The 17,760-nt window shown below is 36.8% G+C and overlaps 2 protein-coding genes across 2 annotated transcripts; both read left to right on the top strand.

Annotated features, from left to right (window-relative positions):
* Nucleotides 1–6,173: 6,173 nt before the first annotated feature.
* LOC116116341 (K(+) efflux antiporter 5) lies at nucleotides 6,174–12,729 on the top strand. Its single transcript, XM_031402431.1, is given in 20 exon segments — nucleotides 6,174–6,568; nucleotides 7,259–7,302; nucleotides 7,647–7,714; nucleotides 7,862–7,946; nucleotides 8,056–8,117; nucleotides 8,321–8,396; nucleotides 8,562–8,636; nucleotides 9,261–9,332; nucleotides 9,466–9,549; nucleotides 9,653–9,721; nucleotides 9,835–9,912; nucleotides 10,041–10,129; nucleotides 10,216–10,312; nucleotides 10,433–10,486; nucleotides 10,664–10,761; nucleotides 11,164–11,219; nucleotides 11,222–11,343; nucleotides 11,743–11,787; nucleotides 11,903–11,998; nucleotides 12,420–12,729. Coding segments are annotated over 20 exon segments (1,629 nt in total). The 5' UTR covers nucleotides 6,174–6,351; the 3' UTR covers nucleotides 12,462–12,729.
* Nucleotides 12,730–13,113: 384 nt separating this feature from the next.
* On the top strand, nucleotides 13,114–16,764 carry LOC116116293 (cysteine and histidine-rich domain-containing protein RAR1). Its single transcript, XM_031402391.1, has 6 exons — nucleotides 13,114–13,437; nucleotides 14,258–14,260; nucleotides 14,377–14,459; nucleotides 15,595–15,749; nucleotides 16,040–16,260; nucleotides 16,358–16,764. Exons 1-6 carry the CDS (start codon nucleotides 13,321–13,323, stop codon nucleotides 16,451–16,453), a joined length of 675 nt encoding a protein of 224 aa, XP_031258251.1. The 5' UTR covers nucleotides 13,114–13,320; the 3' UTR covers nucleotides 16,454–16,764.
* Nucleotides 16,765–17,760: the final 996 nt, after the last annotated feature.

The following is a 17,760-nucleotide window of genomic DNA, read 5'->3' as shown; positions in this document are numbered from 1 at the left end:
TAATGTGTATGGACAACTCATGCTCACTAACGCACTTATGAAATGCCAAATGCAATATTGCATTAAAATAGTCATTCTACACAGGTCTTACTAAAAAGGGCATAACTTGCGTTATACACATCGGATTGTTACGGTTTTGGTCTCGTTTTAAAGCTTAAAAACAGGGCTACAACTTTGATGTTTTGGTCTCAGCCCAGTTCAATCCGTAAGATGCCCAAAATTTGCTTAGAAAGTCACGGCTGTGACAGGATAGATTTCACTTAGGCATTTCGTCAAACAACTCATGTGCATACCAAAGCTCTACTTATCTATAACTCTACTCTTCTCTTTAATCATCCAAAATGGGAGGAAAACTCCCTCATATAGTCATAATTTCTGCCAAGGAAAACACTCCCAAAAATATTTATACAAAACTCCTCCAACTTCAACTCAATTTCAATCTCTCTTCACACATCAAACACTTCTCATAATTAAAGTATATCCAACAACACTAGAATAAATTCTCATCTCAACTCAATTTCTCAGTAGGCATATATACACATGCATATATAAATCTCTACTCAAAAGATTTCTCAAATCTCAACTTGGTTGGATTTACTTACCTTGTGATTAAGTGACTTCTCTAGCACTTTTCCTTTCCTTTGTTGTCTTGTCTCCTCTCTACAACTCAAAACAACAACAAGAACAATAACAACCAAATAAGACTTCACTATAACTATAAGCAAACTCACATCTAAAGCATGAATCCTAACCTTAGGATGTTTTAGAAGAAATCTCTACTCAAAATTACTCAAAAGCTCTCTTAAATCCCTTAGAAATCTTAGGAAAATTGAATGAAAGATTGAGAGAAATTAGAGAATGGATATGGCGGTGGAAATGAATGAATAAAGGGTTTCTCTACACTTTAACTCTTTTTTGCTAATATTATAAGCATCATTTCCCATTTTGCCCTTGCTCTTCCTTGGAAATTCCATCAATATCCTTTGATTCTTTGCAAATACACCCTTATTACCAACATAATCTCTACTTAATTTCCTTACATTTTACTCCACACTATTCCTACTAATTAAGAGTAGAATGGTCATTATGCCCCAAAGGAAGAATTCTCTAGAAAACTCAAGAAACTTTTTATTGGACTTGTCGCCGCGGCGAAGAACTTTCTGTCGCCCCGGCGAAACAGAGCAGAACCTACCCGTGAGTGCAGCTCCTCCTCGTCGCGGCGAAGCTTCTTCTTCGCCCCGGCGAAGATTGGATTTCCAAACTTCACCAAAACTCAACCAATCTCAAGGCAACCATTCAACCAACTCAACATACAAACTCAATTGAAACTAAATCAATGAACTTTTAAGTAATACAACGAATCTTAAGTACGTATCTCAAGCGGGGCGTTACAGCAACCCATCCACAAAATCAAGGGATATGTCTTCCAACACCTGTGTTGGTACTAGTAAGGGTTGTAAGAGTCCGGTCGGGGAACGAGAGTCCGATTTGTTTCGTTGGCATTCATCACAGGCTACCACATGCCGCTGCACATCATGTTTCATACCTTCCCAAAAAAAAGATTGTTTTACCCGGCTGTAAGTGCATAAGATACCAGAGTGACCTCCCACTTTGGAATTTTGACATTCCTAGAGCAATGTTGTCGGCAAGGATGAAGATGGAGACAACACAATCTTGTCCTTGTACAATAGCAAACCCTCATGATTCTTGAGGTGTGGGTATTAGTCTGGATGACTAAGAAGCTTTTTATACAGGTCCACCACGTAAGGCTCTATAGTATTGGCTTGTTTCAACTCATCCCATAACTGAAAGTGTGGCCCACTAATGGCCAATAATTCTTCTGAAGTATCCGACTTGTTGTCATGGCCCGACGTTATGGTTCGTATGGGCATTCGGGATAATGCATCTGTAGTTGAATTTGTTTTTCCCGGACGATATATAATCTCATAATCATAACCTAGCAATTTGGAGACCCATTTTTGTTGCTCAGGAGTAACCACCCGTTGCTCCAAGAAAAATTTCAGGCTCTTTTGGTCTGTCTAGATTTGAAAGTGTCGGCCTAATAAATATGGTCGCCATAATCGAATAGCCTCCATTATAGCCAACATTTCTTTGGAGTAGACTGACCATCCTTGCTTCTTGGGCCCAATTGCTTTGCTCATATAAGCCAAATGACGTCCTTGTTGAGCCAAAACTGCTCCAATACCTGTACCAAATGCATCTGTCTCCAAAACAAACATGTTAGAAAAATTTGGTAACCACAATACGGGTGTTGTGACCATAGCCAACTTCAACTCCTCGAAGGCTTTAGTTGCTTCCGGACTCCACCCAATCTGTCATTTCTTCAATAATTGGGTCAACGGTTGAGCAATAAGACCATAGTTTTTGACAAATTTACGGTAGTAACTCGAGCCCAAGAAACCCACACAACTCCATGATGGTTTTAGGCTGAGGCCAATTTTGCATGGATTCTATTTTTCTTGGTCAACTTTCACCCCAACAATAGTAATAAGGTGACCTAAATAGTCTACCTCGGTGTGACCAAACACATACTTGCTAGGCTTCACCACAAATTGTTGGTTGGCCAATATTTCAAAAGTCATTCGTTTGTGAGCCAAATGATCCTCCCAACTTTGGCTATAAATTAGAATATTGTTAAAAAAAAGAGAGAGGATAAATTGACGTAAATAAAGGCGAAAAATAGCATTCATAGTAGCCTAAAAAGTAGAAGGCACATTGCAGAGGCTAAAAGGCATTATCAAATATTCGTAATGACCACTGTGAGTACGAAAAACAGTCCTGTGAATATCCTCGGGGACAACTCGGATCTGGTGATAAACCGCCCTTAAATCCAATTTAGTAAAATATTGCGACCTAAATAATTCATCAATCATATCATCTACTGTAGGTATAGGAAAATGATATTTAATCTTAGCTGCATTCAAAGCGCGATAGTCTGTACAAAATTGCCACGTGCCATCTTTTTTTTTCACCAGTAAAATAGGAGAAGAAAAAGGACTACTACTGGCTCGAATTAAGCCAGATTCCAACATTTCAGCTACTTGTCGTTTAATCTCATTTTTTTGAAAATGGGCGTACTTGTATGGTCTGACGTTTATGGAGTCAGTGCCTGCTTTGAGTTGGATGTGGTGGTCAAATGATCGTGACGGTGGCAGTGAAGAAGGTACCTCTGGGACTGTTGAGAAATCAGCAAGAATGGCTTGAATTTCATCCGTTACAGAAGAGTGAGACTCGGTTTTGGCCTGCCAAATAGCTACAGCAAAAACTTCACCTCCTGAGGACACTTGTCTGCCCAACATGGTATTGCTAATGGCCTGGCCTCGTATTTTGCATTGAGCCACTATCTCATAGACCTTATCTCCATGTGTGAGTGTCATAGATAGCCTTCCCCAATCACATATGACTGGACCTAATTTCTCAAGCCATTGAATTCCCAACACAACATCTAACCCATTCAACGGAAGGGAAAAAAAGTGACTGACATATCCAGCCCTTGTATTAATAATTTTACCCCTTCATGTTTCTCCCTACAACATAATTTCTCCCTGTTGGCCATTGTAACCCAGAATTGGTCAATTGGAGTGACCGACAATCCCAAATGTCGTGCTAACCTCTGATCAATGAAGTTATGTGTGGATCCACTGTCAATTAAAACCAACACTCTTTGGTAACCGATCCTACCAACCACCCTCATCGTCCGTGGTCCTGTATACCCGTTTTAGGCTTGCAGGGAAATTTGTGGGTCAACATCACTCGTCTCCTCTTCAATCTGCTCCACTGCTGGTTTGTCCCCCATGTTGTCATACTCACCCCCATTCTCAGCATCAAACACAAACAATTGCTTGATAGCACATCGATGGCTTGGCGTGAATCTTTTGTTGCAACTGAAACACAATCCTTTTTCCCTCCGCTTCTACATTTTCTCCCACGAAATCTTCTTGACTGGTGGTTTTGTTTGATTGGGTTTTGTAATGGGGGTCGATGATGATCCTCCCTCTGATTGGTTTCTTGGTGTAAAGCGCGATTTTCCCCCTTGAAAAAACGGTTTGGCACAATTCATTTGATCCTCTTGCATTCGAGCTAATTGAATAGTCTCTCGTAGAGACCGAGGTTTAAACATCTTGACCGGATTGGCTATGTCTGCTCGTAACCCACCCAAAAAAGTGCCTACCAATGCCTTCTGCGGCTAACCCTTCACCCGATTAGCGAGGCATTCAAATTCTCTTTGATACTCCTGTATCGTACCGTCCCCTTCAGTTTGATGTGTGAAAGAGCTTCATCGAAATCTTCATAATATGTAGGTCCAAAACAAGCTAATAAGTCTTTCTCAAAGTTCATCCAAACAAAAGGTTTGCCGTCTTGTACATATATTTTTTTCAGCCATTGCCATCATTGGTTAGCCTCACCTTCAAGATAAAAGGCAACCAATGTAACTTTTTGCTCCTCCGGCGTTTGCTGAAGCTCAAAATATTGAGCCACACGATCTAGCCATATAATGGGTTCTTCCCCAAAAAATCGAGGAAAATCCATCTTCAATGGGCAGATGTATGACCCCTCTTCTTGACAACTCCAATGATGACCATTCCATGAAGAATGGCATGTCTCTCTGAATCCTTTGTTGGAATTCTCAGAATTTTCACCATCAGATTTGTATTGGCCCCCCGAAAAACCCTCCTTGATAGAACTTGCAATATTCTCCAATGACTTTTCCAAACTCTTGAACTGTTTTGTACTGTCGTCCGAAAGCTTATGAACGTCAAGTTCAAGCTTCTCAATTCGGTCCTTGTTGATCGACATGCTCTGATACCAATTGATAAGGTAATTGTGATGGAATTATGAGAATTGGGAGTGAATGTAGATATGGAATGGAAATATGATAATAATGATATTCCACTTAAGGTTGGAATCACTGTTACATGCAATCTGTTAATCAAAACACTCAATACCTCTTCCTAACCTGAGGACTCTCTTAAATAAGATTACCTCCAACAACTTGATAACATCCCTACAATTCAAATAAAGATAAAGCTAACATGCTTAATAATTCAATTAAAGATAAAGATAAATAACCCAACCAAATAATAAGGAAGTTTAAACAACTCTTCCTTCAATCTCTTATTCTTATCCTACTAGTAGAATTATTCATGATATTTAGGATTAGGAGTCCTAATCCTACTCTTCCGAATAGAATCCCCATCATCATTCTTCATTTGATTTATTCTACACTATATAATAATTTTTTTTTGGTGATCAGGGGTATCCGAGCTAGCTTGCGCACACTTCAACTAATCCTCGGGGACCCTGAAGTTGACAGCTGGGTAAATCCCTTTAGTGACCACCCCTATTAATAATCCAAGTGGATCAAACTCATGACATTTTGAATAATACACCCAAGAGTCATAGTTGACTGCTAGCCACCTAGTGGTAGTTAAGGATGAGAAGCGAGTCGAGCAGTTTGCGAGCTACTCGAGTTCAGCTCGTGAAAAGCTTGAACTCGACTCAAAGTCAATCGAGTCGAGCTCGAGTGGCTCGTTTAAGGGGTTGAGCCGAGTTCGATTAGGGCGAAGCTCAGCTCGATAAGCTCACAAGCCTCGTCACAGTCGAAGGGCCAAATTACAAGTTTTGTAACTTTTTTTTTTTTTTTTCAAGTTTTAAAAATGACAAACAGCCTCATTCTCACAATAAACTTGAAGCACGAGCTTGAATATCCACTTATACTCACGAGCTTGAGCTCGAGCCCAAGTATTCAAGCTCGAACTCGAACTTGACACTGTTCATCACAAATCGTGCTCGAGTGTCCAGATACTCGGCTCGGCTCACATACACCCCTAGTGGTGGTTAGTATATAATATTTGATTTTCACACGCTATCTTGAAAAGTCAAAGATTTTGGGATTGATTTTATATTCTATATGTAAACGCTTGATAATATTTACATGTTAATGTAGAACGTACGTAAAGTGATTTTTTGTAATAATAATTTAACTATATGGTTAGTTGTTGACTTAATTATCATAAGCATGGTCAGCCAATACTTGCCCGTCACGTGTTTTAAACAATTTAGCCATGGCTAACTAATGATGTGACGTGACAACTATACCAATTAAATTAAGGGAAAGTGTGCATTACATTACTTGCCAACAAAACTCTGATTTTAAACTCAAAGGAAAATCAAATGCTGTTAAGAAGCAACTTTCATGCGCCTTCAAGATCCCGCTCTTGACAGTTGAAAATTCTCAATCATAACGACCAAAACGACGCCGCTTCACCCCTCCGTCGTCCATCCAAGCCGCCGCATTTGTAACAGAACCACATAAATTGTATAACATTCATGGCGAAACGTAGGGTGGTTGGCTGCGCGTATTGTCTGCTTCTCGTTTTGGTTTATGCGCGGATATGTGTGTCCATTAGATCCGATCAAGAGATCAGGGAGAGGTTTTACGGAGATCTTGTGAATTCTTCGGGAACAGATGCGGGGGACGGCAGTATAGCGAAAATGTTCGATCGGGTTTTAGAGAAAGAGTTTCCGGAGAATGAACAGTCTGCAGGTTAGGCTTTTTATTTTTTATTTATTTTTTTAATTTCTGTTTGTGATGATGAATTTATGATTCGTGTTTTTTTTGGGTTTTGTGTTGATGATTTATGCTGGTTTAGGCTTAGTTTAAAGGACATCGTTGTTTAATTAGGCTGCTAAGAAGATTTGATTGTGATCTGTTTTATTATTTTTTTGAGCATTGGAATTGCACTCTACTCTGAACAAATTATTATCTGACTAAGAGAGATGAAGGAATAAGATGATAGGACTAATTACAAGGACGATAATTGCACTTATCCCCAAATGATGAAGGATCTCTTAAGTTTAGAGAGTTATGCTCGGTAAGGTTGATTTTATAGATCAATGGTTATTGTTTCCTGCTTCTCAAAGATTTTAGGGTTCAGTGGGGCTCCAGTTTCGAACTCAGGCTTGCAATTTGCAAAGCAAGTTTAGGAATTTCTAGATTATAAAAGAACAAAAAAAAAAAGTTGATGTTATAGGCCCATCTCTATGCTTCAGATTTGGAGTCCAAAATGGTGAGCTTCAAATGTACCATGTTTCGTCTTTATGCTTTTTCCAATTTCAACTGTCAGTTCTAATAAGATTGTGATTGTCCTATGTACTTAATTGTGTTCCTTTGTGCTTTATTGGTTGCTTCACTGTTATTGTGTTGATACTTAGTCTTGCTTTCTGTTATCACTAGGATCTGATGGAAGGAGCTTCAACAGCAGTGTAGCTGATGAGCAAGTAGGTTTGCTTCTTCAATAAAGGCTATTGTATAAGGGTGTAATATTTTTTTAATCATTTTTTGCTTATACTAAAGGAGTGAAATGCCCATGTGTGGACTAAAAGGGGAAAATTGAGATATTTTACATGCCATTTGTTTAATTTTTTTGGTTGGGTGCATTATATTACATATATATGAGATCCAAAAGTGAATTTTTAGCTTTTCATATGCTAGTGACCATTGACAATAAACACAGCTAACTTCTTATTGTAAAAGTCTTCTCCCCTAGTTTAGTAACTAGGCTCCTGCTACTGTTTGCTTTCTTGTGTGTATGCCAAAGTTGAGTTGTGTTTATGCATTTCAGGCTGTATTGGAGACTGTAGCAAAAATCACTCATGAGAAGGTCAAGAGGAATGATACACAAGAGGCGAAGTATGGGAATGTATAAATCGCTTGTGTTTCAAAAAAGTTTTCTTAGTGATTATATGTGTTGAATAATACTGAAATCAGACATAATGATTTCTTCCGTTACCGAAATAACAATCTTTGTTTCTCTCTTATATTATGTATTTTTCTCAGTGGGACACGGTCATTTCAATTTCAAGATGTTTTTTCCCTAGAACAAGAAGAGTCTGATGACTCAACAACTTTGATTGACAAGAAGGTGTGCTGAAGTTGTAATGAATTATTAATGTGCAAATTTTTAAGAGTCTTTTATCAGACAGTTTTTGGTTTTAATGTCATCTAACTAACTTTCTCTTACTTGACTCTAGGATAATGTGTTTGTAATGTCAAACAAGAAATCAAAGTATCCAGTACTTCAAGTAGATTTGAGGTTAGAGTCTTTATATACGCTTATTTATTTATATTTTGAATTTACTAGAATAAACATTAGTCTTGAGGATGTTGTAATATGACAGTGTGGTACGTTTGGTTCATTTTCACCTAAAAACTGTCATATTTTAGCATGACTTTAAGTTTCCTTTAGTGCCTGATATTTTATGATCTAATATTTATTGCTTTTCAATATTGCTGCAGATTAATTTCTGATTTGGTGGTTGTCATAGTTTCTGCTGCCATTGGTGGAATTATCTTTTCATGTTTGGGACAACCGGTTTGTAGCATACAACTTAGCTGCATTAATTATTTAATTGCTTGTGTTGACTGGTTATTTAGTTCTCAAACAGTTCATGCTAAGCAATGTTTATAGATTTGTATGATGTTCTATTGTGGAGTTCTTTCTTTTTCCTTTTCTAATTTATTCATGAATGCATGATAGGTTATTGTGGGCTACCTTCTTGCTGGTTCACTTATCGGACCAGGGGGCCTAAAATTCATTAGTGAACTGGTGCAGGTGTGTTGTTGTAAATAGCTCATATTATTGTTTCTTGAAGTCATAATGTTATGTTCGATTGTTATATGCCTGGAGCTCACTTCTATTTTTTTCTACTTTTAGCTATAGTCAATGTGATATCTCTAATGCCAGTGTGTATTGGTACACTTAGTGCATGGCCTGTTCCATGAGGATTTTCTTTCCTTTGAGATCATCTTTAAGTTAATATTTTTTTTGGCAAAAGGTTAGATGAATATAAAAGTATTCATAAAGCTAGCAGATAGAATGTTGAGTGACTGATTTTATTTTGGGGTGGTAGTTCAACTTTTCAGAAAATCAGTTAGAAAACAATCATTCTTCGTGTATAAATGATAATGTCAGTGTATGTTCCTGGATGAGAAATGTTTTACCAGGCTATTTGCTTTAGCCTCGTTTGCTAAAAATAGCAGTCACTTTAATATAAAATGAATCATTTGCCCTTTAGCTCATGTACTTGGGTTTTAGGCTTTCTGTGAATCGGCAGATATTCCATCAACTATTACTAATCTGTGGTAGATGTGCCATTTACAGTGACTTGGTATTCCATTTTTTTTTTCCTTTGATCATGATATTGGATAACATGTTCTTCTGTTTCTTTCATCACAGGTTGAAACTTTTGCGCAGTTTGGTGTGGTCTTCCTTCTATTTGCTTTAGGGCTGGAGTTTTCTTTGACAAAGGTAACATATTATTAGCTTGGATTAATTTTTGTGATCAGTTCCAATATGGTAGCTAATGCTGAAAATTCTGTGCTAATTTATGACAGATTTTCTTCTCTCTTTATAAGATCTGTTCTCATTTACATCAATGCAGTTAAAAGCAGTGGGGCCTGTTGCTGTTCTTGGAGGGATGCTACAGATTGTGATATTTATGTGCTTGTGTTCCATAACTGCTGTGGTATGCTACTGATAGCATCTGGGTTTGGTTTCGAAACAATGTCTCAAAGTTATGATTCCCATGTAAATGGATGCTAAACTTGAACTATCTGCTGAATTTGTAGTTGTGTGGAGCAAAGTTATCAGAGGGTGTATTTGCTGGTTCCTTCCTGTCAATGTCATCTACTGCAGTGGTATTCTTTTAGACTAATTTTCTATATTTCTGACCTTAGAGTTCCCCTATACATCTTGCCTTCCACTTTCCAAATTTTTATGTATGGGTGATGCTTTGCTGTTTGTGTACCAGGTGGTAAAATTTTTAGTTGAACAGAATAGTAATAATGCTCTGCACGGTCAAGTTACAATTGGAACACTTATTTTTCAGGTATTGTTTCAAATATATATATATACACACTCAATATTCAAATTTCAGTTTCTCTATAAATTGCATTTTGAGTTGGAAGATTTCATGCTGGGTACATCCCTTCATTCCTTGACCTCTTGTTATATCAGGATTGTGCTGTTGGTTTACTATTTGCTCTGCTTCCAGTTTTGGGTGGCAATAGTGGCCCTTTACAAGGAATGGTTTCGATGGGAAAGCTGTAAGTTTGTTTGAGCCCTTTTTTTTAATTGTTTATTATGAATATTCTTCTTGTTGTTTACCTTTTAATTGTGTCTGTAACTTCAGGCTGCTGGTTTTGTCTGTATATCTCATTGCTGCATATATTTTGTCCTGGACTTTTGTTCCTCGCTTTCTAAAACTAATGATACAACTATCATCTCAAGTAAGTTTTACATGTTTACTTTTTTAATCCTATTTTGCATTTTGCACCTTCACTAGGTTACATATCTGGTTTATTAGGATTTTCTTTGTAAGCTCACTCTGTTTTTATTTTTCTATCCAGACAAATGAACTTTATCAGCTTGCTGCTGTTGCTTTCTGCTTATTATCTGCTTGGGTAAGTTCAATACACAGTTCCTTGTTTTATAAAGGTTCATGAATGTTCATCTTGATTGAATTTGAATATTGAACTACATATCCTTCCAAGTTTAAATTTACTGTTTCTGCAATTTGTAATTTTCCTGTTAAGTGGTCATCCCCTTTGACAATAGATTCTTTTGGAGTTCCTTTTCAGTGCAGTGATAAGCTCGGCCTTAGTCTTGAGTTGGGTTCATTTATGGCTGGAGTTATGATATCCACCACTGACTTTGCGCAACATACTTTAGACCAGGTACTTTTCTGTGCTTTTTATGTTCAGTTTTTTGTATTTTCGTTTTGGCGAATCTGTCCTCTCTGTGTTATTTTTTTCTTCTATGTTGATCTTTTTATCCATTGTTGTATATAGCCTGTTATATGTAATTTAAGTTTTCATGCTTTATTTTTTTTTTTTTTTTGACTATAAACTCGAGGATTTCATAGCTGTATTGTTTGAAACAGCATAATTGCCAATTTGCAATCTTTTTCATTAACCCTGAAATTGAGTGGCTGAACTCATGAAATATCAATTATCACAGGGATTTGTTCATTGAAATGCTGCATTATATGGTTTTCACAAACAATTTTTTTCTTTTGTTAGTTTCATTTCTGAGAATATTTGGACATATTCCTGAATTTGATGCAATTCTGCACTGTGGGGGAACCAATTCGTAACTTGTTTGCGGCTCTCTTCCTTTCTAGTATTGGAATGCTTATCATGTACATTTTCTTGGGAACCATGTGGACATTTTGCTAGCATCTTTTTTCTGGTTATGTTGTAAAAACGGGTGTCGCTGCATAGTTACTAAGTTGTTCGGGTTGGCATGGACATCATTCCTTGTAAGTTGGTTTTCTAAGCTTATAGAACAAATACGTTATAATGATATATTTGCAGATTCTCCTGTTTTTGCTTTATTTTTTTATTTTTTTACCTATATGATGTTGTTGGTTATCGCTTGCCCAAATGGAGAATTTGCTTTTGTTCTTTTAAGTCGAGCTTCAAATCTTCATCTTGTTAGGTGACATCTGTTTCTCTTTCCTGAGCTTGATTTATGCCCTACTGATTTTTTTTTTTTTTTTTTTTTTTTTTTTTTTTTTTTTTACTTTTTTCAAATTTTTGTGCGGTTAAATGTCTTCTATTTGTTATTTGTTTCAAGCATGTTTTTTCGTTACTGCAGTCATTATTAAAAATAATGTTTCTGTTTTTACTATTGACTTAAAATCTGGTTGATTATGTAGGGAAAGATGTACCTCCTACTTCTTGGAACTACAGCACTTAGTTTGGTAATTTGTTGATATGGAATCTGCACATAGAAACTTTACATTGCTTTTTTAATTTTATTGTAAGTTCCTTCCTTGGGTGAGTCATTATTTGATACTAGGAAGGGATGATCTACAGGTAACAACTCCTCTTCTGTTCAAATTGACACCTAGTGTGATGAGCTTGGGAGTTCTTTTGCATTGGTTCCCCTCAGAAAGCATCCCGCGTGATGAGGTCTCTCTCTCTCTCTCTCTTTTACTCGTGTGTACGCATCTCCGGATACACACACACAAACTTTCTCTTTTTCTCACTAGTGTGCATGCAGTCACTCATTCTCTTGCGCATACACAATACTTGCATGTAAATTTAAGTGCTTTTTTTTTATGATAATGCAAATGCTGCATCATATACCAAAATCTATAGAACATATCCTTTATCAAACAATTTGAAATGACAAGCTATGACAATCAATTATCTGCTGAAGATTTCCGGAACTTTCAGCAGCTAGAACTCTGGGAACATCAAATACATTCCCGTGATCATTTACTTCTCTAGTATTTTGTATTTCTTGTGTTTAGGCCGTGTAGTAAAAATTCTTGTCCTGAAACATTAGAAACATGTAAAATTATGTTTACTGTTTTGTTTATTTTGACAGGAGAAATCTTCCCTTATTGAAGTGCATAACAGAATATTGTGATCACCTTCCCAAATGAAGACTGATCGAGGGCTATGATTCAGATCTCAGTGATTTTGTAAAATCAGGGTTTGGTGCCATTACATTTCAAGGTTCCATTTTTGAGGTTTTAGATAAAAAGTCAGGATTCCATTCGCACCAAAACTCATGACGAAGTTATGGTGTACATATATATATATTTCAATATTCTTTGCACTGTAAATATAATTTTTTTGGGCCCATAACCCCTTCATGCAAGTCAGACAGGCATGTTGTAACCTAGAGCGGAGAAGCCCTGAAGCCTTGTTTATGAAATATAGTGCTAAATATTTGTTTGTATTGCTTTTTTATACAGTACGTGATATCATATTATTTGCTTGTGTCCCAATTGTATTGTTAAATTCAATTCAATGACAGACATTCTTGTTGTCTATTTCTTTGTTAGCAATTTTAGGCTTCACAAATTTAGAGAAGGCATGTAATTATATACCCAATTAAGCTTTGAGAATCAAGAGTCAGTCGGCCTTGAATTTGGGTAACAAAATCACTTGACATATCCAAATTATAAGTCAAATTATTCAACAATGACAACCCTATACCATTTTCCACTAATCTATTTTAATTTTTTAATTTTTTACTAATAAACATAGTTGTTGGTGCAAATGGGCGGGCCTCGCCCCATATGTCATGATGGACCGTCGAGATCGTGTGGCGTCTATTTCTGGAAGGTACGGCGGAAGCTACCATACCCTTCATACACAGAAAGAATCAATATAAAATACAAGTAATTGGGACTCTTTTGTGACGACGACGAATCTCTGAACGCTTACATTCGAGTCTTCGCGAAGTTTTCGAAAGACGCAAACACAGAGAGAGAGAGAGAATGGAGAAACAGCAGCAAAACGACCTGGTGGTCAAACTTCGGTGCCAGCGAATTGGCTGTGATGCCGTGTTTACCGAAGATGATAATCCTGAAGATTCCTGCACTTACCATGCTTCCGTGAGTATTCTGATTTCATCATCTAGCTGTTCATGTTCTCTAAAATTTGATTGCTGATTGTCTCCAATTAAAAAGAAATTGTCTTATTTCAATTGTAGTAATCAATAGCTGCTCTGCTCTTATTTTCTCAAGAGATTCAGATTTCATTGATGTATGATTGAATGTATGTGATTTATGAAACAATGATAAACAAAAATAGTCCAAGCTTCTGAGCGAAAGGAATTAAGATTTCAATAATTGTACTAGTAAATAGCTTTGAGTTCAAATCCGTGTCAACAAGTTCTTGACACATTTGAGGAATATAGGTAAAGATAGATGAGTTATTCAGAGAAAACATTGCGAACTTGGCTTCTATCTTTGAACTTGTTTATGGAAATTGAAATGTTTCAAGCAATCATTTCCTAAACAGTATAATAATAGGAATTACAAAGTATCTTATCCGGTAGGAGTATAAATACAGAGAATTGATAAAAGTGTGTTCTATCTCCTCTTGTTATTAGTTGTTCAAACTTATTTTTTAAACCTATATTGGTTTTTTTTTTCCTTGAGTACTATGTTTCTTTTTAAAAATATCCACGTGTTTAATATTGTTCTCAGAACTAATTTGAGCTTATACAAACTTATGTTTCTAATCAAGTTCATGCTTGATAATTGGTTTCTTTAAAGTGATTTCTGAAATATAATAATTAATAATGTCTAATTGCAATTAAACTTGGCACAATGTTTTACTTACTCATCATGCTGATTGTTCTTTTTCTTCTTCTTTTGCTATGCATGGTTGCGGCTTCGTTTTACCGTGTCGGCATCTTTAATTGATCAGGGGGTAAGTCAGACATTTATATATTTACTTCTTTTGGAATAGTTTTTCTTTTAAAAAAATAACAAGTAAATAAAATAATGTACTTTCCTACCATAATTAGTGTTAATTCCATTATCCAGCCTATATTTCATGATGGGATGAAAGAGTGGAGTTGTTGCAAGAGGAGAAGTCATGATTTTAGCTTGTTTTTAGAAATTCCAGGGTAAGTGCTGTTCTTATTTCATTATGGGACTTAAAAAGTTTATAGTCAGAGCTTGTTTGTTGCTGCACTAGCAGTTGATCATAAAATAATAGAGTACACCTATACAAAGTAATACTCATGTTGCTTTCCTCAAATACTTGTCCTATATTGGTAAAGGATATAGAATTTCTGGTGATATTGTTATTAATCTCATTTCTGTTCTTAGATGCTTTTTTTTAATCAAACAATTAATTATTCCTGTATATCATTTAGTTCCTTCTTGATTTTGATAAAAATGATAAAACTACTCATTTGAATATGAAGATTATGCCATCTTACATTCAGAACATAGTTGATTGTTTGCCTTCAGCTTCAAAAGTCCTGCTTCGTCAAATCATCTTTTACAGAAAAATATTGAGCCACATATTGGTTCTTTTGTGAGCCCATGAAGGCTGGCTTAATTTCATTTGTGTATAGCAAGCCCTAAACCATATAGAATTTTGTTTCAACCAAAAATGGCTCTGAATGCTGAAATGCATCCAACAATTTTCTTGAACCTATTTCACGGCCATTCTATTCACATTCCTCATCTGTGAAACATACATATATACACCACCCTACACTCAAATTGAAGGGACTATATTTGATAGTTTTTATTTGGTGCTTCTGTACATATATAGGGGAACTTGCTTCCTGCTTTTGTTGGTGTTGACAGAGGAAAAGATTATGACTTAGGGTGTGAGAGAGCAGATGTGTGCCACATACGCTGCAATACTCAGTGGCCAATGGATAAAGGAGAAATGGAAATGAATAAAGAATCTCAGAAACTGCAATAACATACCATGGTCCAACATCTCCTAGATAGGAATGATTTCAGGGGCAAAGTTTGCCTGAAGTTGTTAAATTGATTGTGATTAGTGTAATTGTTTTTTTAAAGTAATTTAGTTTAGGTTTGCCTTCTGTTGAAGCTGCTTCTAAATACTTTCTGTCTATTTAGAAGCAACAGTCTGTTAAGTATATTTCATTTTTGTCACATGAGCTTCTCGTTTCATGTGCATATAAGCCTTGTTGGATTTTAACCAGTGTTGAAAATAAATAAATTATTTGCCAACTTCTTATCTGTAGTAGTTGCTCAAAGTTTCTTCTATTAATGAAGATGTAAGACAGGTAAACACACAACTGAAAAACCAGTGTTGGCAAAAGCCGCTCCAAAACCTGCAGTTTCTGCTCCTTCAGCAGCTCCTTCATCTAGTACTTCAGCAAAAGAACTTTGCCCTAGATGTCGACAGGGCTTCTTTTGTTCAGACCATGGTACGCTTTTTCCATGCTTTTCCTATGGATCTAGAGAATATTTCTAGTTTGTTTAGCATAGTATATAGGGGAATTAGTGGTAGCTGTAGGAGGCCTAAAGTTGTTTGTTTGTAGCATAAAGCCTGATTATCTCGGTAGAAAGAATCTGTATTCAATTAAAGTCTACCCTCTGTTACGTTCTTGGTGAATGAGAGAAAAAATAATGAACCATGTGCTTTTAATCATACTGGTGTCTAGCTTCCATATTTTCCTTTGTTGTTTTCGTAAGCTGAAGAATGACTTCTATATAGGTTCACAAGCCAAAGAACTGAATCATTCGGTCACTACAGAACCTGCTGAAAGTAATGTAGATGTTCAAGTGCCTGTTGCTCCAGTGCAGAGGGTTGATATAAACCAGCCGCAAACTTGCAAAAATAAGGGATGTGGTAAAACTTTCAAAGAAAAGGATAATCATGAGACTGCATGTAGTTTCCATCCTGGGCCTGCTGTTTTTCATGACCGGATGAGAGGGGTGAGATTTTATATATCTAAATGCACCTCTTTTATAATATTCTGTCTTCATTGAATGAAATTTTGAAGTCAACGTTTTATGGTATACATTTTTGCAGTGGAAGTGCTGCGACATTCACGTGAAAGAATTTGATGAGTTCATGGAAATTCCACCATGCACCAAGGGATGGCATGATGCCAATCCAACATCCTGAGCAGCAGACATGGATGAGGAGACTGTGTTTTCGTTGTAGCTCTGAACTTTTGTTCATTGGTCTACACACACTTCACAATTTGATAACTGTATGAACTTTATAACTCTTTTCCGCCCTTTTCTGATAAGAGCTTTGGAAAACCAGTTTCTATGACTATCTTCTGTTGTGTCTTTGTATTTCGCATTTTCCAGATTGCTGAGAGTTTTTTTGTAGTAACTTAAAAGTTTTTATCTATATGCCCAATTAAGGTGCTCCGACAGAATTTGAGAAATTGAAATCAATGTTTTCTACCCTCAAATGAGGTTCCTACTTGTCGGGTTTTGTTAATGTTTATCTAGATGCCCCGTTAAGGTGCTCCAACTGTCCAACAGGTTCATGTTCTCACTCTCTGTTTTGCTTTGCCCCCTGTCCAGAGATGTGTGTGGGGATTTCCCGCCCCCCTTACGGGGATGACGGGGAATCCCCACCCCCGCACTACGGGATAAAATTTCAAAAACCTTAAATCTAACTTCATCAAAGCCATTCCCATTGCATCCACTCTTCACTGCCACACCCGCACTACGGGATAAAATTTTGAAAACCTTAAATCTAACTTCATCAAAGCCATCCCCACTGCACCCACTCTTCACCGCCACACCCAATTTCATTTCACCAATGCATCCCCGCTTCACCGCCGTACCCTAAGAGAAAGGTGGAGAAAAGAGAAAAGAAAGAAAGGTTTAGGATTATTAGCGGGCGGGACTGGGGGACCTCTATCTCCATCCTCGCCTCGTCCTCGAGGACGGAGAGTTTCTTGGTCCCCGTCCCTATCCTCGTCTTCAAGGCGGGACGGGGGGGGGAGGGATGGACCTGATATTTAATGATAAACCAAAATTTAGCTGTCCTCACATGGGGGTGGACAAATAGGGTACAGTTGGGTTTTTCAGTTGAATTAAACCATACTGCCCAAGAAAAATTTATAAAAAAACTTGTACCCTACCATATCGTGTTAGTTTAACTTTTTATATTTCTTAAGAGGTTTTATGATATTTTATGGGGTTTTTTTTTATAGTAATTTTAGAGGGCATTTTAAGAAAAATTAAAAAGCAAAACATAAACGGTTGTACGGGTTTTTTTTTTTCATCTCTACCCGCAGATATGAAAAGAATGAATGCAGTAAAGTTTCACTACCAGGTTTTGTTATAGCACATTGTTGTTGAAATACATTGATAAAACCTGTTTTTTTGTCTATTTATTTATTTTAGTAGAAAAGAGTAGCCGTTGGGGCAAGGGGATCTGGCGTGAACAGAATTTATGTGGGAGTTAGA

This window comes from Pistacia vera, unplaced genomic scaffold (assembly GCF_008641045.1).
Source record: "Pistacia vera cultivar Batoury unplaced genomic scaffold, PisVer_v2 Contig77, whole genome shotgun sequence".
Taxonomy (NCBI): domain Eukaryota; kingdom Viridiplantae; phylum Streptophyta; class Magnoliopsida; order Sapindales; family Anacardiaceae; genus Pistacia; species Pistacia vera.
This window is presented reverse-complemented; position numbering and strand designations above follow the sequence as displayed.